At 40.9% G+C, this 23,978-nt stretch overlaps 2 protein-coding genes across 2 annotated transcripts; one reads left to right on the forward strand and one right to left on the reverse strand.

The window, feature by feature from the left end:
- The first annotated feature begins 7,352 nt into the window (after nucleotides 1-7,352).
- Nucleotides 7,353-12,297, forward strand: LOC124145160 (transcription factor Sox-19a-like). The gene is made up of 5 exons (XM_048383554.1): nucleotides 7,353-7,456; nucleotides 8,236-8,344; nucleotides 8,648-8,745; nucleotides 10,750-11,478; nucleotides 11,970-12,297. Exons 1-5 carry the CDS (start codon nucleotides 7,426-7,428, stop codon nucleotides 12,086-12,088), a joined length of 1,086 nt encoding a protein of 361 aa, XP_048239511.1. The 5' UTR covers nucleotides 7,353-7,425; the 3' UTR covers nucleotides 12,089-12,297.
- A 2,110-nt stretch (nucleotides 12,298-14,407) lies between these two features.
- On the reverse strand, nucleotides 14,408-21,010 carry LOC124145196 (chromatin modification-related protein MEAF6-like). Its single transcript, XM_048384057.1, has 7 exons — nucleotides 20,860-21,010; nucleotides 18,281-18,396; nucleotides 18,007-18,097; nucleotides 16,408-16,441; nucleotides 15,782-15,992; nucleotides 15,518-15,548; nucleotides 14,408-15,211 (listed from the first exon to the last, which is right to left on the reverse strand). The coding sequence occupies exons 1-7, from the start codon at nucleotides 20,938-20,940 to the stop codon at nucleotides 15,200-15,202; spliced, it is 576 nt and encodes a 191-aa protein (XP_048240014.1). The 5' UTR covers nucleotides 20,941-21,010; the 3' UTR covers nucleotides 14,408-15,199.
- Nucleotides 21,011-23,978: the final 2,968 nt, after the last annotated feature.

A 23,978-nucleotide genomic window follows, 5' to 3' on the forward strand; every position in this document is an offset into this window, starting at 1 on the left:
CCAATTTCAGATTTAATTAATACTGATTTGCAGGTATCAGGTCTGGGCAATAGCACAATTCCATACTCTGGGTTTGTTGAATTAGATCTTAAGGTTAAGCCTACAGATGATCATGTGTTAACTGTACCTTTTCTCGTCACAGATTCAGATGATGTGACACAGCCTTTAGTGGGTTACAATGTAATTAAGGTGTATGTTTCAGGTGTTAAGGACTCGGACTCTGTTAATGTTGTGAAATCCACAATCCCAGGTGTTAGTTCCACAGGGGCATCAACGGTTGTGCGTTTGCTAAAAACAGAATCCCAACCACTTTGTTCCATCAAGACAGGTAGAAAGAACATCCACGTGCCAAAGGAAAGTACTGTAATTCTGAAGTGCACATCTAGAATGAGTGAGGTGACAGGGGAAGGTTTGTTTGTACCCTACCCTGAGTTCCCGATAGTAGATGGGTTGGAACTTAGTGAGACCTTAGTTAAGCTTCCCAGAACATCAAGGGGACATGTGAACATTGTTGTTAATAATCTCACAAATAGTGATATGGTCATTCACAGGAGAACTTCCCTTGGAGAGGTACAACCAGTTCAGTCAGTAATACCACTTGTGCGGAAGGGAGACAGCACAGATAAACAGCAGCAGTCTGAATCTGCAGCACCAGGAAGTGATGAAACTTGGGATCCACCTGTTGACCTGGACCATCTCGATGAGCAGCAACAGGAGAAAGTAAGATCGGTCCTTCGTGAAAACTGTCAGGTATTTTCTAAGTCTGATGATGATGTTGGGGATGTTCCTTCTCTAGAATTGGAAATCAACTTAAAGGATGACTCACCCATTAGAAAAACCTACATATCAATACCACCACCCCTGCACAAGGAAGTGAAGGATTATGTGACCGACTTGATTAGAAAGGGATGGGTATCTAAATCATCTTCCTCTTACTCTAGTCCAGTTGTGTGTGTACGAAAAAAGGATGGCAGCCTGAGACTATGCGTGGATTATCGCCAGCTAAATCGTCAAAGTTTTGTCGAGCGACAGCCGATTCCAAGAATCCAAGATTCTCTAAATACTTTGCGAGGGAAACAGTGGTTCACACTCCTTGACCAGGGAAAAGCCTATCATCAGGGCTATGTAAGAGAAAAGGATCGTCATCTGACAGCATTCATTACTCCGTGGGGTTTGTACCAATGGAATCGTATTCCTTTTGGTATATAACAGGCACCGGGATGCTTCCAGCGCTTCATGGAGGATTGTCTGGAAGGACTGAGAGACGAAATATGTCTGCCTTATTTAGACGATGTTTTGGTGTTTAGTGAAAATTTTAATGACCATGTTGAACACCTAAGAACAGTATTACAGAGACTGGCGTGAAAGGGTATAAAGTTGAAACCACGCAAGTGCGAACTTTTTAAACGGGAGGTCAGATATCTTGGCCACTTGGTTTCTGCTGCTGGGTACAGAATGGATCCAGCTGATAGACAAGCTGTGCTTGACCTGAAGAATAGGAAACCCTGTACAGTAGGGGAGGTGAGACAGCTACTGGGATTCATAGGGTACTACAGAAAATACATTCCAGATTTTTCACGGCGGGCGAAACCAGTGTATGATCTCCTAAAGGCAGACACAAAGGGATCAAAGGGAAAACAATCGAGAAGGAAAGGAGTTCTACAAGGTCAGGCTGCAAGTAACCAGCATGTTCAGTGGGAGGAGATACATCGGACCACAGTGGATGAACTGGTTGACTTCCTTGTGGCTGATAAGATTATGACCTATCCAGATTATAATCAGCCATTTATTCTTCATGTGGATGCATCTCAAGAGGGTCTTGGTGCCATTCTTTACCAAGAACATGGGGGTCAAAAATCTGTCATTGCATATGGATCAAGGACATTGAGCCCTGCAGAAAAGAATTACCATCTTCATTCAGGGAAGTTGGAGTTTCTCGCCTTAAAATGGGCCATAACAGATAAGTTTAGAGACTACCTTTACTATGCTCCCTCATTCAAGGTCTTTACGGATAACAATCCTTTGACTTATATACTGTCATCTGCAAGATTGGACAGCACAAGGCACAGATGGGTGTCAGAGTTGGCGGAATTCAACTTCACCATTCACTACAAACCAGGGCCAGCCAATAAAGATGCTGATGGATTGTCGCGCATGCCACTAGACATCAATCAAGTTGTGAAAGGTAATACAGAGGAGATATCCCCTAACAGTTTGGAGACAGTGTGCAAGTCAACTTTTGCCTCATTTGTTGCTGACCATGAGTGGGCTACAGCCTTTGGAACTAGTGCAAGACAAGTAGAGCAGGAGCTGGGAAAGGTAATTCCAGTCGTGAGTTCAATAGACCCCGAGGAGTTGAAGAAAGCTCAAGAGCAGGATGTTGGCATAAAACGGGTAAGAGACTATCTCAAGAAAAAACGTAAACCCATGCGGTTTGAGAGGAGAGGAGAGCCACCAGAGGCAAGAGCCTTGGTACACGAATGGAGCAAGTTGTACTTCAATGAGGATCAGATCTTGTGCAGGAAGACTCGCCTGCCTGAAGGCCTGTTTAGATCACAGATTGTCATGCCAGAAGAATATCGCAAGTTCGTTCTGAAGGAGCTGCATAACAACATGGGACACTTGGGCATAGATCGTGTTATAGCACTGGTTAGAGATCGCTTTTTCTGGCCACACATGGCTAGTGACATCGAACATTACATTACTCAAGAGTGTACTTGCCTGAAAGACAAGAAGCCCATGAGACAAGCTAATGCTCCCTTGAAGCCTATTATAACAACTTCACCTTTTGAACTTATTTCCATTGACTTCCTTCATCTTGAAAAATCACATGGCGGTTATGAATATATACTTGTTGTAATGGACCATTATACACGTTATGCGCAAGCATATGCAACCACCAACAAGTCTGGAAGAACTGCTGCTGACAGACTGTTCAATGATTTCTTCCTGAAATTTGGGTTTCCTACCCGTTTGCATCACGATCAAGGGCGGGAGTTTGAGAATAAACTTTTCCATCAACTCCAGAAGAGTACAGGCATTGCCAGATCCCGAACCACTCCCTATCACCCAGAGGGAAACGGACAAGTAGAGAGATTTAACCGCACTCTACTCTCAATGTTGAGGACACTGTCCAGTGATCATAAGGCTGACTGGAAAAGTCATCTAAACAAAGTTGTCCACGCTTATAATTGCACAGTACATGACTCAACAGGCTACTCACCTTTTTACTTGCTCTTTGGGAGACACCCGCATCTGCCCATCGACTTGATGTTTAAGACTGGGAAAACTGTTTCTGAGGCTGACAAGCAAAATTACGTTAAGAGATGGAGGGAGTGCATGGCGGAAGCCTACAGAAATGTGTCAGAGAGAACACAACAGAAGTCTGAGAAAGCAAGGAGGGCACATGACCGTCGTGGAGTGAGTGCTGTTCTTGAGCCTGGTGACAGAGTTTTGGTGCGGAATTATGCAGAAAGGGGTGGTCCAGGTAAACTGCGGTCCTACTGGGAAGAGCGCATCTACCAAGTTGTTAAGAGGGTAGGTGACGACACCCCAGTATATGAGGTTAAGCCTCTCCAAGGACCAGGTAAGCTTCGAACACTTCATCGAAACATGTTGATGCCCTGCAATAGTCTTCCTCTACAGCCCCAAAATTTGAATCTGAGAAACAGAGAACAACCAAGGGCAAACAGACAGCGGATAGCTGACACTTCAAATGAAACCGATCAAATATCTGACAGTGACTCGGTCGACGAATATGAACCTGTATTTAGTACACATCCTTTGCACGAGATCAACAACACTGGGGGTGATCATGACGGCACAGTGGGTGATGAAACAGTTCCCCCAGAAATGGAGAATAATGGTTCCCTTGACAGAGTGGACAGTTACTCCACAGATGACAATCAACCAGTAGAGGCTGACGACAACCAGCATTTGGGCTCTGATAATGGAGATCAGTTAGTGACAGATGGAGACATTACAAAGTCAGAGACTGCTATTGATGAGTGCGTACCCAAAACTCCAATTAATGAGGTGCAGACCTCACCAGTCAGTTATCATTCCTCACATCGACAGCGTCGTACACCAGCACGATTCCAGTATGACTTGTTAGGTCAACCCTCTTACTCAGCTAATGTAGTGAAAGCATGGTCTTATTTCCCAGAAATGGTAACTATGATGGCTCCTGTGTATTGTTACCTCGTGCCAGTAACATACTACTAGTGTGAAAGAAGTATGATTGAACTCTTTGATGAAGAACTATTCACCGATCTCCTGTATGTTTCTAGTATTTACGAAGTGCCATGTGCCAAAGGGATTTTCATGTGATAAGGAATTTTACCTAGTTGATTCTGCCTTGTGATGTGACTGAGATAAAAGTACAATTCCAAGTATTGATTTATTAGTACCTAGTATTGTTGTGTATCTCATCTGACTGTTTGAAGAAGAGATGTGGAGGGATGAATCAACTAGAATAATTAGCTAGCAGTGTGTACAGCATTGAAATAAGCTACAATGTACTCTGGGTTTAGCCCAGGCAGAGCTGTGATTAATATGGACTGGCCATCCATGTTTCTACACTTATCTGATTTTCTGTACAGTGTGTATAGAGTGAAGACTTGATCTTCAAAGTAACTTTCCGAATAGCGTCAGAACATTATTAATGTTCCCTAGGAAGTGCTATATTGTGTCTTGTGGAAGACATTGAAAGGTTGTATATGTGGTTTCAGGAGTTATTTAAGAATCTTGTATTAGATTGAATGCATCTTGTTTGACTTTTAGTCACTGGTTGTTCATGATAGTTAAATGTCGAGTCGACATTTGTTTTCCCGGGGAGAGTGTAACATGTGGTAAATTGCTTTATTTTAATGTTGCATTTAAAAAGGGGGGCCCACAAAATCTAATAGTTCGTCGCTCAGTTACTGCAGCTTTGGCATTCTTTATCGTGTCAACCGTGGTCAAAGGGGAAGCAACTCTATGTAAGCACGTCCTTATATGGTATTTCAGCTAAGGGGTTCTCATCTTTGCCTTCATGAGACTCGCCATTTTTTGACAGTAAAGCACCGAGTGAACTTCAGCAATTATCTTTGCGTTATTCTTCCCCACAGGTTCGTGGCTGCATCTCACCTTGCTTCCCGGCAAGTGTAACACATGTCATCGATCCCAATTGCGTGGATCGATGCTCTTGATACCAATCACTGGATTGTCTGGTTCAGACTCGATTATTTACAGACCGCCGTCATATAGCTGGAATATTGCTGAGTGGGGCGTAAAACAACCAACCAACCAACCAACCATCTGACGACGTTGAGTAACACAATCGTCGCTAAAGTTTGTTCACCCTTGTATTCTCTTGCACGACCATCAGAGCTGTCAAGATGAAATCTGGACTCATCTGTGAACAGTATACTGTTCAAGTCTTGTCTTCTGTCTACATCAAGCTAGGCGTGCCTGGCTGTGAAGTGGAAGCAAAATTAGGCGTCTCTGGACGTCGGGGCAGGATGTTGTGCTCCCGGTTGCGTACGGTTTCGTCACTAATTGGTCTCAACCCAGGAAGTGTCCGAGCTGTTAATTTGGCAGTTTGGTATGGATTAATGCGCCGACCGAACATGGTTGGCTTGTTGACGTGACGTCACACGTGGACGACCGGCCCGTCCAGGGCAAGTCATAATTAAGTGTCTCGGATCCCTCCTGTGGACAACGTCTCAAAAGAGATGATATGGTGTTTCGGTGAACATTAAAGTGTCTGGTAACTTCTTTTTGCGCCATCCCTGTTTGCAGCATACCCACGGCGAACATGGGTTGATTATTAGCAAGCCGTGGCATAGCGTAAGCGTTATGTGCGACAAAACAAACGTGTTTTATGAGCATCTGTATGACAGCTAAACAATAATTGTGTGCTTTTCCCATTCACAAAAACACGGGAGTGTCAGTATTATGCTCCCAATAAACACGCAAACATCCAAATTGTTTGCTGCGTGTTAACATGCACGTGGAAATTGTGAATCATGGCCGAATTAAGGTCGAGGAAATGACTTCATGAATATGCATTAAATGATGCATTATTTAATTTCCGCATAAATTTATTTCTATTGGTTGGTTTGTTGTTTAACGCCGCACTCAGCACTATTCTACCTATATGACGGTGGTCTGTAAATAATCGAGTCTAGACCAGACAATCCATGCAGTGATTGATATCATGAGCATCGATCTACGCAACTGGGATAGGTGACATACATCAACCAAGTCAGCGAGCCTGACCACCCCATCCCGTTAGTCGCCATTTACGACAAGCATAGTCACCTTTCACGGCAAGCAATGGTTGCTGAAGACCTAATCTACCCCGGATATTAATTCACGGGTCTTATTTTTATTGAACTTTATATGAAGAACAGTTACATTATTCCGTTGATGTACATTCGAAACTTAAACAGGTCCAGAAAAGTTAAGGATGACCTGTCGATAAAGATATATAAGTATATGTCACGTTTAATTACTGATTATATTTTAGACTTGATATTTTGAAACCAGTGGATTTTGTAAGACACTTGCACTTAAGAATCCCACAGCACTGACTTCAAGCAGGGCATGCAACTGCTGAGTATTTTACATTCGCTTCAATATGCGGTTTGGTTTTGGAACTGAAACATATCATTTTCAGCAACTTAGGAATGAGATGTAGGATCAGAGAGAAACTTCAACCAAGAAAACGTGCAGCTAAAGAGTTGATGTTTGTTATTAGCTCAGTATCTGACAGAATAAGATAATTCGTTTTACAAATTAATTATCTTTAATAAAAACGTCAAAATGACAGCCAACACGCTTATTGTCGCTATCTACACAATTTTATCGAAAACAGAGGATTACATGGAAACCTGATGTAATATCCTCCGCCCAAAACCTTAGCCACGCCCACACGGACAACCCCGTGCCTTTACCAGTTCGGTCATTTTGTATTGTTCATTACTTCGACTTTCGCCGAAAAATGTTATTAACCTGCCAAAAGGTGTGGGTTGGGTTCACGAAAACACGCATGGACCTATAAAAACATGAACAAATAAACAATACTTCTGTATTATTGAAACAGAATATCGATATCTCCCGCCATCCTTGTTCAATTTGATTTTCGGTCTGCAGCTTTCGACCCGACATGAAATCTATTACCCAAATATCCTGCCATGAATAATCTCGAGTTTCCATCCCATTACGTGGTCCAAGTAAAGAAACAAATAAACACGTCGATCCATCAGGTCTCCTTTCTAGGACATTCGGAATAGTCAAATATTGCGCGAAACTGTCCGTGACCCCGCGTGACAAGTGACGTTATTGTGACGTCATTATATGAATGACGTCATTACCTTACAATCTGCTTTGTCTTGAGAATAATCGCTGTTTGTGTTGACCGACTGATCAAGAACAATCGACATGTCTTCGTCCCCAGCTACAAAAGGAAAGCGTGAGTATCTAGATCTGCCATACTACAAAATCATGCTTCAGAAAAAACAAACTTGAACAAACATGCATATGATTTTATAAAAAGCTGTCGTTTTGAGATTTGCTGAGCAGAGGTGGCATGTTGAAGATGATCGAGAACAAATCGCTTTGATCTGGGAATATAAGTCCCATTGTCATGATTGTAGGCCCTATAATTTTATCGTCACTGACCAAATCGACACCCTGTTCTAAGACACTATAGGGACATTCAACAACTCTTTCTTTCAACTGTAGATCTACCACATGACAACCATGTTCAAGTCAGACAATTATTAGAAATTAATGACGTATACGTACTTATCTCGTTTATTTTTCTTGTAACTTAACCACGGAACCAAATCAGTAAGCCTGCAGTTCTTCTCATTACACAGCTTGACTGACAGTTTATATCACAAATTTGTGTATTTTAAATGTTTTAAAAACATTCTTCACATAATGTAATAGAGCTTTAGATCTATACATACTGTCTATATATGGTGTATTTTTTTTCTCATATTCGGTTAGTGGTGTTGGTCGTGTAATTGGGGAATTTATATCGTAATGTGCGTCTACTAAAGGCCAGATAAAATAGAATTATTTCGACATGTAATACTTGTTGTGTTGTAATTCCTACTGTAGTACTAATATTATAACTATCGTGAGTTATAGTGACAACTCATGTATACTTGCTGAAAATATTATTTTGTGAAATACATCTGTCCATATCAGTGATTGATGTGTAAACCTTTACCTCCCATGTAGCTGCAAAGATCCCACGTCCAATGAACGCCTTCATGATCTTTGCAAGAGAGTATCGCCCAAAGGTGAAGAAGGAACATCCAGCAGAGGAGAATCATGTCATCAGCATAAGGTGAGTCGCAACCATCAGTATTAGTGAGTCAATGACATCTTTGTTCGTGAGTCAGTGTCATCAGTATCAGTAAGTCAATGTCATCAGTATCAGTGAGTCAGTGTCATCAGTATCAGTGAGTCAATGACATCTTTGTCAGTGAGTCATTGTCATCAGTATCAGTGGCTCAATGTCATCAGTGTCATTGAGTCAATGTCATCAGTATCTGGTGAGTGAATGTGAACCGTATCAGTTATGTTTTCAGCATTATGTGAAGTAACCTGACATTCATTGTATTCACTGCCTGCATGTTGTGTGTGGCAGACTGGGCAAGCTGTGGGCAGCCCTGGGTGATGTGGAGAAGGATCACTACCAGGACCTGTCTAGAGAGGCTGTCAACGAGCACAGGAGGAAGTACCCAGGTCAGACACAACTGGAATCATGCAAATATATTATATGTATATTAATTAACGAGTCTTCTAAATTTTCTGTTTGAAAGCTATAGTAGGGCTGGCTGAAAAGTTCTAAGCCTAACTGTGAAAGACCCGTACCAAGTTGATGGTTTTCATTTATTTCGCCACATAGTTCCCTTCCAGGTTTACACACTTTTGCCAGCAATGCTGCAAGGCCTGGATGGCGGTCAAGAAGAAATTTTCTTCAGCCACCCTAAAAAAGTCATTCAGAGCGGAAATGACGTCATCATTACTAGGAAAATGGCGACAGGCTAGTTCCTTTTTCATTTTGGGAAACAGGTGGAAGTCTGACGGGGCCAAATCTTGTGAATAAGGGGGATGGTCAATGCGTTTGAAGCCACAATCATGGATCGCTGACATGGCAACCACCGATTTGTGAACAAGAGCATTGTCTTGGTGGAACAGGACTCCTTTAGTGAGCATTCCTCGTCGCTTAGCTTTGATAGCTTCATGCAACTGTATCAGTAGGCCTTTTTCAAGATAGTCAATAAGCAGAATACCCTTGGAATCCCAAAAGACTGAAGCCATCACCTTTCCAGCAGAAGGAACCGACTTGGCTTTTTGGGGGGCTGGTGATTCCGGCTGCTTCCATTGTTTAGACTGAATTTTGGTTTCTGGTTGCAAGTGATGAATCCAGGTCTCATCCATGGTTACAAATCGGGCCAAAAAATCGTCAGGATCGGCATAAATTGTCACGGGACTTCAGGAATCTGACACGTTTGTGATCCGCTGTCAAGAGCTTTGGCACCCATCTTGCAGAAACTTTTGTTATTCCCGACTCGTTGGTGATAATGTGCTCAACCCTCTCATGAGAGATGCCCACAACACTGGCAATATGTCGAATGGTCAATAGTCGATCAGCCATCACCATGTCATGCACCCGGATAATGTTTTCCGGAATGGTTGCTGTTGAAGGCCTTCCTGGATGCGGGTCATCATCAAGGCTCTCTCTGTCACGCTTGAATTCCGCAGCCCACTTCTTTACAGTGGAAAAGGAATGGGCATCATCCTCTAAAGTGGAGACCATGTCAGCATGTATCTGTGTTGGAGTTAGCCCTTTCAGTTGCAGGTACTTGATGACTGCCCTATAGCCAGTTTTGTCCATTTCTGGTGATTCCAATGGGTGGGTTCACGAGATGGTCTGTTACAAAGACAATAACAACACTACAGTTGCAGTTCTTATGTCTATGATTCATTAAATCTTGTACTTGTTGGTGGCAAAAGTTTGTTTCAATCCGACTGAGATATCCCACTTAGGCTTAGAACTTTTCAGCCAGCCCTCATATCTGGCTGGCTGTCCTCAGATGCAGGGATAAACGTTAGACACAGTCACAAATTTGAATTGACTATAGTTGTTTTCTCAAAAAAACTCATTCATTGGCATAAACTAGAAGTCTAAAATGAGCTGCAGACTAGTTGGATATAAACAATGATATCTACTCCTGCATTGTACTCAATATGATAAAATAAAAGATCATAATAAAAGTAGAAAATTATCATTCGTAAGATCAATGTGTAAATATTAGCCAAATTTTTTTTAACACTGCTTCAGTGTAAAGAGCAAGGGGGTTTGGCAGTTAGCACACACTTTGGCAGTAATACTGTATTGTGTGATATCAGGTTCATCAACCTAATAATACAACCAGTTTCTTGCTTATACCACAATCATAGAGCAAGAAGGTAAAAAAAGACAGCAAATCAGGTTCAATAATTTTGAAAAGCAAATAGTAAAGGGACAAAACTCTTGATGTGTGAGAAAGACTGGAGTGATGCAGATCCTAGACACTTACCACTTTGGCGAAACTCACGAGCAAAGGTATGGTGCTAACTGGGATTTCAGCCCATGATGTCAGGTTTCTGACACGCCTATCAGTATGAGACATAACACTGCACTGCACAGCAAATTGCGACAACACTGAGGGACGAATACCATAAGTCGTTATTGTGTTTCAGATTACAGGTATGAGCCGAAGCCAAAGATCAAGAAGAAGCGCCGTTATGACCAGTATCTATTGATGGACAGACTGCGGACGGCAGCAGCAGATGCTGCACGGGAACAGAGGGAGGAAGAAGAGGCAGCCAGGAACATCAAGATCACAGCATCTGTTGCAACACCTTCACCTGCAGCACCAACCTACAGCTCTTCCCATTCCCCCTGGGGCACTCACCCTTCCCTTCCCTCACACCTCCCAGCTACAGGACTTCCCCAGAACTATTACTACCCACAAGCCCCCAACATCATCCCTGCCCACTCACAGCCGACCAAGTCTGCCTACCTCCCTAGGCACTTCAGCCATGGGGCTCCTGTACCGTATCACTACGCCGGCCCCTACAATCCAGTGATGTCCCGAGGGGATCTTGGACAGCCCCTAGACATGACAGTCTGCAGGAACATCAGACCACCATCTGAAGTCCCTGGCAAGGTGTACTGTGAGCTGACCACACCGGCCCAGAGGAGCACAGGGGATGTGTCCACTCACTGCATCCATGACTGGTCATCACGAGCCACAACGGGCTACCAGAGTCACTGGTCAGATGGTTTCAGATTGGATGCAACTGCTTGCCACCCCACCGAAGGTCCTGGCCGGACCATGTCCTACATGGGTCCTGCTATGTACAGTGAGAGATCAGTCCCCACCAGCCACACCTCAGCCACTGCCCCGGGAACCTCTACCAAGCTCGGTGAGTGGACAGACATGAGTAGGTGCTGAGTGTGTGTTTCGTTAAACACTGCTTTATCTTGTATTGTGGCCACTTAGATATTGCTAAGACTGTCTCATAACGATGTACTCCCTCAAAATTTCAAACAGAACAGTTTTATCTCCTTATTCATCTACAAGTATATCATTACAAAATTTGAAAAAATATTATCACACCATCGTGTCCTAGAAAATGAACCCATCTGAAAGCTTGTCATACAGCGTTACTTAGAAATTGGCACGAGTCATGTAGTCCTTGCCAACTGCCCAATAGTTAAGGTACCATAAGGACAAGCAGAAATTTGCCATTTTTATGGGTTTTAGTATATGTTAACATTATAAGGACTAGTAGACTAAAACAGCTAGTTTCTAGTCATATATTTCATAAATTCTTGTACTGTATCATTATATAGTGATGGATGTGGATGTCTTTTCGCTCACAAGCAATATCAGTCCACTTTATCATTATTTCAGATACCAGTAAACCAGACCTGGTGTGGATCCCCTGTGAGCCCGAGTTTGCTCGGAAGATGGGATGGCCTCTAGATCCCAGCATGCAACATCACACTACAAACCCCAGCACCCAGTCCTAGAGATGACACACACCCATGTGATGCCAATGCTAGGGTTTTCTTTGACACTCAAACTTGAGAAGACAAAGCCATCTCTCTGGTTTAAACAGAATGAAAGAAATGTAAAATATGCGTATCGTCCTTGTAAGTAGTTCTCAGATCTTCATTATTGATCTAATTTATGATGTGCAGCAAGAAATTGCCATTAAAATAAAACAAATTCAAGTGTGGATGTATGTTTTAGCTGATATGCTTGTAAAGACAGTTCATAGTTATATCAGCTGACCTGAAAAACAGATCCTTGACAGTTTCCTAGAATAACCTGCATTGGCATCAGTGAATAGTCACTGCCTTAATATGAGGTGTACTCAGAACCAGCAACTTCTCCAAGTCGCGTTGATGTAATCAAGTTGACCTATGAGAGTGCTATTACTCTCCTACAGAATGTTCTGTGGGAGGCTGATCACACAGACTCACCACAGTTTCCTCCCTTTAAAATACACTATTCCAAGTGAGACTTCTGTAGCCTTTTTCAAAGAATTCACATGTGTATGAAACACATGGACAAACTACGAGTAGTGAGTTGTGTTTAACGTTGCTTTTGACAGTATTCCAATTATATCAAGGCAAGTCAGCTATATAATGTGGGAGGAAAGCCCTATTTGATGCAGGTTCAAGACATTTCCCATTTTGGTGAAACCTATGTGTATGGTGAAACATAATCAGTGCAAACGGGGATTTGAACCCATGATCATAGGATTTAGGCATGCTCGAGGGACGCAACTCTGCACAGCATATTAGACGACTGACACACCCATGCCCCAAAATACCAATGAGGCATCATTAGCCAGTCAATTCCCCATATTCTAAATATAATTTTCTAAAGAAAATTCCAAATTCGTCTCAGGACTAATGAACTAGTGATGACACCTAGCCCTGACATGTGAACACAACTTACACTTACACTCAGTCTTCTCAGTTATAACTAAAGTACTCATGGAAATAAAAAAACAACTGTTTTGCTGGATTTAATAATCGACACAAAGCATTACGTAGATGTAAATACGAAATAACAAAACAACTGGAAAAGTACTAGTCTGGATTTGCTGGTTTTATCTCAGCGCTCAATACAAAATGTACTTTACAGGAGGTAATTTGTAGGCACTTTCAACATTCAAAAATAAAACTAAGTCCAAATTGACCTCGCAGTAACAGGCTATAGACATTATGCAAATTAGCCTGGAAAAAAAGTTATCAAAACAACAATAAAAATAACAGCTATGTTTATGTACATAATAATAATGACATGTAAGTTGTTGTTTGAGAAGGGATTATGTTACTTTTACGTTCTGATATTTTGACGATTATTCACTATCCCACAATGCCACTCACAAATCACTAACCACTGACAAATCACATGCACGTGGGTTTCAAGCACCTGTTTTCACCTGTCGTCAAGGTGTCATAGGTCATGGACATTCACCTTGATCTACTAACACCTGGTTATGCTCAGTTTCACAATAGTCTGTTTTGCTCATATTTTTACACACTTTTATGTGTAAAAAGACATAAAAGCCTTTGATACACTGTATTTGTGCCAAGGCCTAATTAGTACTAATTGAGTTGTTTGAATATTTATATATTTTGTATATTAACTGCATTTATTTAAAATCTGAGATCGAAAAAATGTTTTTTTTCATTTCCGTGAGTACTTTAGGAGTGCTTTGACTTTCCTCCAAATGCTTCGACAAAGACCTTTTCCCTGAAGGATGTCTTCAGTTACAGATAGTCCGCTACCCTGCAAGTGTGTAACACTACGAACTAACATCCCCTCTCTGCCAAATGAAGAACATTACAGTTTTTGTTCAACCCATCAAAATACTTCCCCATATTAGTTGATTACCACAGCCAGCAATATTCCATCTGTTTATGGTAGCCTGTAGATAATCCAATGTCAACCAAAGAGACCAGTGACTGTAAGCGTGGAAAATGATTCACAGGAGTACAGACAATCAGCCAAGTCAAAAAGCCATATCACCCATTCCCTCCCTTTATTGGCTCTTATGACAAGCATTTAGGAGTTTCGTATAACATACAGATGTTTTATTCAGTCTGTTGGTTCAGACTAGTGTTAGGTTCATGCATGGATCCTCTATAAATACTGTATTCCAGTGTTGTGGCACCAGGGCCCACTTGCACAAAGCGATCTTAGCGCTAAGATGATTTTAACTCCCATGCTTAAACATAGGCTTACAATAGTCGTAGCGCTAAGATAGCTTTGTGCAAGTGGGCCCTGGAGATGATCCTCACTGGCAGCCCACACAAAGACAGAACAAACTGTAACATTCTGATGATTTATTACAATGAAAATGGAAACATTAACAGGACCCAATCAAGTGGACGACTTACTGTTGAGGTGCATCAATGAAACATTAGACAATCATATTTTCCAAAATGAAATATCCTAATTACAACATGACTGTCAAAGTGTTATCGGATCTCTCAAATCTGGTACTTGTAACATAACCAGGGATGAGAATTTTCCTCCGATTACGTCATGTCAAGGGTCACTTCTGATATACACGCCATTACATTATGCATATAAAATCATATAGTTCCCCAGACTCTGACCAAGTTCCAGTGCTAATATTGTTTGTCTAAAATCCCATTCTCATCCCTGTATAACCACCACTGAACCTGGACCAACTGCTGTTTCCATTGCCAAACATTGCTATGTATAGTGCAGGGAAATATTTCTTCAAATACTTATTAAATGCATCTAGTGATCTACTGGCTACTGAACGCAGGCCAGGACACACAACCTGTAAGTGAACCAGACTCCCTGGTCACAGATGTCCATCTACACAGCATCTCATGCAGAGATCTCAAGACAATCCTCCAGGACGTCAAGTATGTCTTCTCCGATTGGAGACTGCTGGGCTTGTTGGCTACTTGTATATACACAATGATAAAATCAAGAGTCATTCCTTGCATGCTCCACTGGAGCTGAAGTTGAGCAAGGTGACACCACTGTTCCTGGTCACTGTCAGAGATGGCCAAGTTCCGGTCAGTCAGTAAACCAACAGTGTCCACACACATCAAAGCTCATCACATCTCTCACTGCCCCCTGTGTTAGTCACCTCCCTGGCAGAGAAAATAACAAGAGTTTGATTTTGAAATAACTTCCAAGAAGACTGCAGCTTCTTTGGGAAGAATCGTTTCATATAACATGTCCTGAATAGGCCCACCTTATTTTTTTCATAATTAAGTCATCATTTCACACAAGAAATATAAACCAGTTTCGATTTCAAAAGACAAGGTCATGAAGATAATTCATATCCAGTTAGTCTACTCATGATCTTTTCATAAGCCCCAGGACAATGGACAAATATATTTCTTCTTAATTGGTCTGTTGTCATTGAAACAGGTAATGACAAAAAAACATCCTACCTCTTTCCCTTTCCGTAGCTTCACCTCCAGCCTGGAACATCAACATCATCAACATTAGTACAGAAGATTATTTCACATGATGCATTCAACAAACGCTAATCTCAAGGCTGACTGACTCCTTGATTTTGCCAACACACTTACAATTATATAATGGGGATTCATGGGCAGAACATGTTACATGCTACATCCGTGTTACATCATACAGCACTGATACATGCTACATCTGTTACATCATACAGCACTGATACAGCTGTTTCATCACACCTGTGTCTGGCCTTGTTCTTGCTCTTCTTGTGTCGGACAGCGTTGGCCTTCAGCACCTTGCCGGAGTGGTTGGTCTGGGGAGGGATGTGGTTGCCATTGCTGCTGGCATTACTGGATTGGCTGTTGCCATTGGCAGCTGCGGCGGCTAAAGTGGAGTTGGGTGTGTTGGCGCTATTCTGATTGTTCTGGGAGTCAGGGCTGGGCGGCTCTCCTGTAATATCACAATATCAGTCCTATTGGTCATGTAATAAATACATAACAATGAATCAGTTCACACAGTGAATTATGTTACTACATTGTACAACTAGTCCTGATTTCTACTTTGAATTCATATTGATAATTGGTCTATCTAATTCTGATAACAATTATTCATATAACATTACATGATTGAGATAGCTGAGGTAGGCATAACCTCATTAGAATTATTAATAAGAGAAAAGATATGAACAAAGATACATCAATGTCAACTTCCTCATCATGATGCTAACAGGTTGATTACAACTCTGATGGACATGTTCATTGAAATTACAACACAAAAGTATATACAAGAAACCTATTCATTTTCATAATCATTGTGGTCATTACTGGACAGACCTAATTATGACAGTAATGGGCGGATTGCTTACGTTTCTCCTGCTGGTCGGCTACACCACTCACAGCCTGAAAAACAAGAAAGCTTATCAGGTTATGCAAAATATATAGTGAGTGAGTTGGGTTTAACGCCGCTTTTAACAGTATTCCAGTTGCATCACAGCGTGTCAGCTTAATGAGGGAGGAAAGCCCAAAGTGATGCAGGTCTCAGACGTTTACCACTTCGGTGAAACCCACGAGCACGGGTATGGTGCTGACAAACCTAGAAACATAATTGGGGCGAACCGGGATTCAAACCCACAATCATAGGTTTCTGGTGTGCCCAAGGGACGCAACTCTGCACAGCGAATCGCGGCGCCTTAGACAACTGGGCCACCCATGCCCCCTGATAAAATATATAACTATCACCCAGTTAATTATGAGTTACATACAAATACGCATGAACATTTTCAAAACAGAATAGCATAACTGTGTAATTACCCAATGTATATTTCAAACTTACGTATATGTATCTCTTTACAGATACGTATTTACTGATCAAGTGCAGACATCACACATACAAGAATTCTACCGTAGTCAATAATGTCTAACACTATGTCTCGCTTATTTTTAATAAGACATGAATAATGCTCTTGTTAGTTTATGCTGCGTGATGTTAGACTTTCGGGGCCGCAAACAAACAGATACAAACCAGAAATCACCCAAAACAGTATTTCAAGCAGTCTCGTTTTTAATAAAATGTCTACTAATAGGTGTAAAATTTCACAATAGACTGGACCCAAGGGAGTAAAAATATATTGTTTTTTGTTTGTTTGTTGTTTAATGCCAAACTCAGCGATATTTCATTTATCTGATGGCAGTCTATAACTAATTGAGTCTGGACCAGACAATCCAGTGATGGACATCATGAGCATAGAATATTGAACACCCAAAGTAAACTATCAATACCAAATGTGAATGATAACATTAGTAAATTCTCAATAGCTACAAATGTTATCTGCACCCTGTTTTCAATGATATAACATTCTACTGTACATACATATGACAGTTACAGGGGCATGGGTGGACCAGTCATCTAAGACAAAGTAGACACACAATTCATGGATAACAACTTCTTTAATACTGTAAAGGCAATGTTTCGGTATAGATCCTGATACCGTTGTCAAGCAGGACTGAATGCAGAACATTGTACAGAATATATATAGTAGGTGGATATGTTAACTTAGTAGCTTCCTGACAGTCACGTGGGCATGGGTGGACCAGTCATCTTAGGCGCCGCAATTCCCTGTACAGAGTTGCGTTCTTTGGTTATGCCAGAAACTTATGATTGTGGGTTCAAATTTTGGTTCACCCTGATTATGTTACTAGGATTGTCAGCACCATACCCATGCTTGTGGGTTCACCAAAGTGGAAAACATCTCAGAACGGCATCACTTCAGGCTGACAGCCGTGACAACTGGAATACTGTTCAAGGAGACACTAAACTAAACTCATTCCTGCCTGTTACACATGACCAACAACAATCCAACATGGAGTTCATCTGTCAGTTGTAGACAATGGCAAATGAGTAAGCTTCAAACACCATCAAATCTCTCTTCACTATACTAAGTGTATTTCACACAACAAAGACTCACTGCTGCAGAAGTAACGGACGACTTGGAAAACAACCGGTCTGCCTCCTTAAACTTGCGATTCCTCTTGTCTGCCTTACTGTTAGTATTGCGGCTGAAACACAAAACATGTAATCTCAGTACCTCCTCAAGGATGAGGTCTTACAAGGTAAAAGTGAAAAAAACCTAAGACTCATTAGAGGTCATTACGAAGAAACAAGTAACGTCCAACATGTCCAAAACAAAGGTAACTATCTGTGATTGATTTATGAAGGAAGTACTGAGACAGTGTTCCTACTTGGTGTTGGAGAGGTATCGGTCCCAGCCACGGATTATGTTGCCATACAACTGTGTGTCCTCCAGGTAACTCCCTTCAAATGCGTAGATCTGACGTTCTAGGTTTGCTAGTGTATCCTGCAACATTCAATATTCAACTTTCAGTACAACATACAACAATCAGCAACAGTGAAACAATAATGAAACATTCAGCATTGTGCAATAGCCATATATAGTGTCCCGTACTGTTCATGTCAGGTCTCAAAGATATCTCTTCTTTCTGGGAGCAATGTGGCTTTATTAGGACTCCATCAGACTATTAAATAAAATATCAGAGATTAATACTAAAAGGAGTGACTGAGTTAGGTTTAACATGTTTGTTGCAAGTTTTGGAAATTCAATACTTCCGTAAAACTTAATCAAAATATATTACAATACAATATCTTTGTCAAAAAACAGACATACACAGCCCTAGCTGCCACCTCTCCAGAATCTTTGAATCAGTGTCAAAAGAAAGAGATGGATACCACAGGCAGATGACAGAAAGCACTTTAATATGACTTATTTTTCTTCAACTATTTAGTGACACAACACTATAGCCATGATAGCCAATATGTATGCTTCTGATATCATTTTAGTAAAATCTAAATATTTTTTACATTTGTATACTTATCCTGCATTACTCCTTAATGCGTAGTAATGCAGGATAAGTAAAAAATTTAGTAAAATCTAAATATTTTTTACATTTGTATACTTATCCTGCATTACTACGCATTAAGGAGTAATGCAGGATAAGTAAAAAATAAGGTTACTTTAAAATATCGTAATCAGGCTTTCCTACCACATGAAGCCGACACACTGTGATGACAGTAATACTGTTCAAAGTAACATTTAACATGCAAGGGTCTGAAACTGAAAGAGTGAGTTGGGTTTTACGCCCTTTTAGCAATATTCCAGCAATATCACGGCGGGGGACACAAGAAATGGGCTTCACACATTGTACAATTGTCAGAAATCGAACCCGGGTCTTTTGGCATGACGAGCAAACGCTTGAACCACTAGGCTACCCAACCGCCCTGGTCTGAGGCTGAGAAACCTAGGACTATGCTCGGTGATCAACATGATCAAGGTGACAACACAACATTTGACAGTAAGTTTGTACAGTCCAGTTCTCACTGATCAGTCTTATCATTTTCTTGTCAAATGGTTCAATAGCTTCAAACACTTACCCAATATTATTGTTGTTTATCAATAACATAACATTAATCATGTTAATAATCTTTCAACCTTGCATACTACATGTACTAGTTACTGCGGCACCCTACTGACGTTTTGGTTTCAAAAAGGTAAACAATTAGAGCTGTGTACTGGTGTATTGCAAAAACAATTGTATTGCAATATATTGTGATACAGGTATCTGTATTGCGCTACGTATTGTGATAAACTGGGAGCTAAAGAGTTTGACAGTGATCAACACTGATTATATTTGCAGACCCTGTTTTCTACATACCAAAGTAAATATTTAAGGGTGCCCGTTACTACTGGTACCGGCTATATTGGTAAATTGAGGCTCATTCTTTCTTACGTGTCACAACATCCTTTTTTTAAGCTACACATATCAGGTGATTTCAAATACCAATTCTTCATCAAGAGTTTGATGGTATACACTTGCCAAATCCCTTCAAAATGTTTTCCGTAATTCCTAAATGCACGTTCGTGAAGAAAGACGTTAATTCTCAGTTACCTGCTTTATGTGCATTAGCATCATTTCGTACAATTCCTTCAACATCCGGGGCACAATCTTACCCAGTCCATTGAACAAGTTATATGTCTTTCATTTTTGAAAAGTCTACACATATAAATCAACACGTCATGAAATGGTTAACTTTCATTGAGAAAATATCCTAAAATGTGAAAAACTAATTCCATTTGTGTATTTTTCCTTTTTTTCACATTGGTTGTATGGCTCCATATGCTGTCATCAAAGCTATACAGAGAGCTTGCGACACAGTCACTTGATGCATAAATATATAAATTGTCATGCTCCTAACTCATGCAGTAAGATATCTATATAACTATGCAAAACATGTAAAGTGCACTGAAAGGCTTGCATAAGGCCAGTCTGCTCTGATAATGCTGATTCCAGAATAAGCATGTTTGTTTAAAAACGACAAATGTCTGGTCATGTGATATGCAAATTTGGAAAGATAATGGTTTCATGCAGAAATATTTCCACTCTGACATCTTAACTCATATTATGGTTAAAATGTCTAGCCTAATAATGATTATTTACTAATTTCGACTGGGACTTGCAAAACTATTATGAGAGTTATCATGTCCCATGGTCATTACTAGTTGTTAAGTCGTCAGTTACATGCCAAATGATTAACCATAAGTACATGGAAAGGCAACAGTACCATCAAATAACAGTTTTTACGCAAATTGTAGGCTTCAGAGTGAATATTGTTTTCTCTGTCAAAATCTGTCACTGAGTGATGTTGCCGTGTACACATTTCCATCAGAAAAAAACTGATCCGTGGACTTTGTATCGTGCACATGAATAGAAACATTAATCTAGTCTACAACACAAAAGTTCCTCACAGCAATTTCTGCCCGGCGTCGCACTAACTCGACTAATTCCGCACGGGTATCTATTGGGTGAGTATTCTTCATGGCGGCCATTTTTAGACTAGTTTGACAAGAGGAAGCTCCCGACAGCGATAATATTGCCCCATTCTCGAAACCCACTGCGGATAGCACGCGCTGAGGGGAGCTTGATTCCAAGAGCGCGCATTCGTCACCGTTTCCGGGTCGGACCGGATTGCGATTGCAGCTTTTCGAGGTAGCGGAATTGGCCGAGCATGGCTGAGTACCTCAAGTCTCACGGAAAGAAGCGAATGGGGACGAATCAGCCGATCGAGTAATTTTCAACAAAATCAACACCAGGAAGTTATTTTATTTATAGACACCTGGTTTTCAAGGGTATTTTAACGGAATAGACTTGGCTAATTTTTCGAGACAGGGCGAAAAAACTGGATCGATGATTCGCTTATATAGGATATGGACTCTTACAGACTACAACTGGGAAAACATTTTTTAACCTGTTGGGACTTTTATTAGAAGCCAAGTTTAAGATATAAAAAGACAAAACAAAAGCACAACAGAAACCAATTAAACACGCCATTTCAGGGATACATTTGTCGTATAGTTTCTGAAGTATATTTAACTCAAAGTAAAAATTAATCCGAGAGAATTCTGACAGATTTCCTGTATGTACTAGCTACATAGTTTTAATGACCCACTGTGCTGCTCCCGAGTGGAATACGAATATAATGTATATATTTATTTCTTCAGTTTTTGTTTCTTCCATCGAACATTATTACACCTTAGGACAATACTTGGTATTAATTTATGTTTCACTTTCTTAGAAGATGGAATTATAACAACGATTAGATGAACAAGTCTCGACTTGCAGTGGAATGTGGACATATAATTAAGCGAGATGTCATCGATCTGGGTTGGGGCGGCGACTTGGAGGAAAACCCGTGAAGATCCGGGGTAGAATAGGTTTTCACCAATCCATGCTTGCCGTAACAGGCGACTGTGTATGTCGTAAGAGGCGACTAACGGGGTCGGGTGGTCAGGCTCGCTGACTTCGTTGATGCATGTCATCGATCCCAATTGCGTGGATCGATGCTCATGATATCAATCACTGGATGGTCTGGTCCAGACTCGATTATTTACAGATCACTGTCATATAGCTGGAATATTGCTGAGTGCGGCGTTAAACAACAAACAAACTGGAGGAAATGCGGAATATGGTGGAAATATAGTGACAAACGAAGAATCAATAGAATCTGAAGACAATGATATCAGCGCTGTGTGGAAATAGTGAAAAAAACTACCAATGAATAAAACTTAAACTTGCTTGACCATCAGTAGCCGGTTTCGCCAGATAAATTCGGTGACGTTTGCTGAGGCGCAGTTTTAGCCAGCACCCGGATGTTGCCGTCATTACTAAAAAAAACACAAACAACATGTTTGATTTTCCTGTTTGCTTTAAGGAATTAACTACATTAGGACGAGTTCCATGATCGTAAACGTGACCGGTATCTGTGGCAAGATATAACGCATGTTCACATTATCAAATCAACCCGCCAACTGTTGATACTTTTGTAAGGGCAATGTCGACCTTGCAATTTGTAAACCAGTGTCTAATTATTTAAATTCTTACATCTATCATGAATTATCGCCAAGAGGCTTAAATTATACTGAAGTAAACGTGTCATCTTCCGGGTTTGGAGTGATATACATAGAAGACACATGTGCACGTCCGCACCGCCACTCCGCTATGCATGGTTGCTGCTGTCATCCGCAATGATAGACAGTATAGTGAGTGAGTTGGGTTTAACGCCGCTTTTAACAGTATTCCAGTTATATCGCGGCGTGTCAGCTTAATGTGGGAGGAAAGCCCGAAGTGATGTAGGTCTCAGACGTTTACCACTTCGGTGAAACCCACGAGCACGGGTATGGTGCTGACAAACCTAGAAACATAATCGGGGCGAACCAGGATTCGAACCCACAATCATAGGTTTCTGGCGTGCCCAAAGGACGCAACTCTGCACAGCGAATCGCGGCGCCTTAGACGACTGGGCCACCCGTGCCCCCTATAGACAGTATAAGTTACATAGGGTTTGCCCGGACCATGGACATGGATATTATTTCACATCATTCTTATTTCAACAACACCCATCTCAGTTCATAATAGAATTAATACATATTGGTAGTATGTCTCCGTAAAAGGCGACTAAGCTTGTCGTAAGAGGCGACTAACGGGATCGGGTGGTCGCTGACTTGGTTGATGCATGTCATCGATCCCAACTGCGTGGATCGCTGCTCATGATATTAATCACTGGTTTGTCTGGTCCAGACTGGATTATTTACAGACCGCTGTCATATAGCTGGAATATTCCTGAGTGTGGCGTTAAACAACAAACCAACCAACCGTTTGATGCAAGATCATAGGAGCGAACCATCATCTACTATACGACAGATGAAGAAGTAAGCATATACTCCGAAATTATGTTCCTCATAATAAAGAAGTTGACATCCATATATTCTCTTCCTTATGTGTATCACTTCTAAATGCCTTTCAAAGAACTGATAAAAACTTTGTTCCAATTGTTAAGAAGACAATTAATGGTATTCTAGATCAATGTGAAGACAAGATTCAAGTTCAAAATAAGAGATTATTAACAATTGGTGACCAATTACTTTGGGAAATGATACTTTTAAATATTATTCTCATCAACACGTAAAAATGAAAATATAGCTTTAGAATCCTGATAAGAACAATACTTAAAACGGCTTGAAAATAAGTTTGGAGAACAAAATACAGAGAGAGATGGGGGAATTAATGGAAAATTAAAGGCAGCTAAACAAGAAATGGAAAATATGCATAGAATAAGCTCTTTTATAAGATCAAAAGCTCAATGGATAGACCAAGGGGAAAAAAACCCTCAAAATTGTTTTCTACAACTAGATTGTAGAAGCTTTTTAAACAAATCCATAGCATTACTTGAAAAGGGAGATGGGACACAAACAAACAAACAAACAAACAAACAAGATGAACTAATTCAAGAACTAAGATATTGCTATCAAAGACTGCAAATTGCACCCAAATTGATTTAGAAAACCTGTGACCATGTGCCGAAACACTG

Source organism: Haliotis rufescens, unplaced genomic scaffold (genome assembly GCF_023055435.1).
Source record: "Haliotis rufescens isolate VD_foot unplaced genomic scaffold, xgHalRufe1.0.p SCAF_5, whole genome shotgun sequence".
NCBI lineage: Eukaryota > Metazoa > Mollusca > Gastropoda > Lepetellida > Haliotidae > Haliotis > Haliotis rufescens.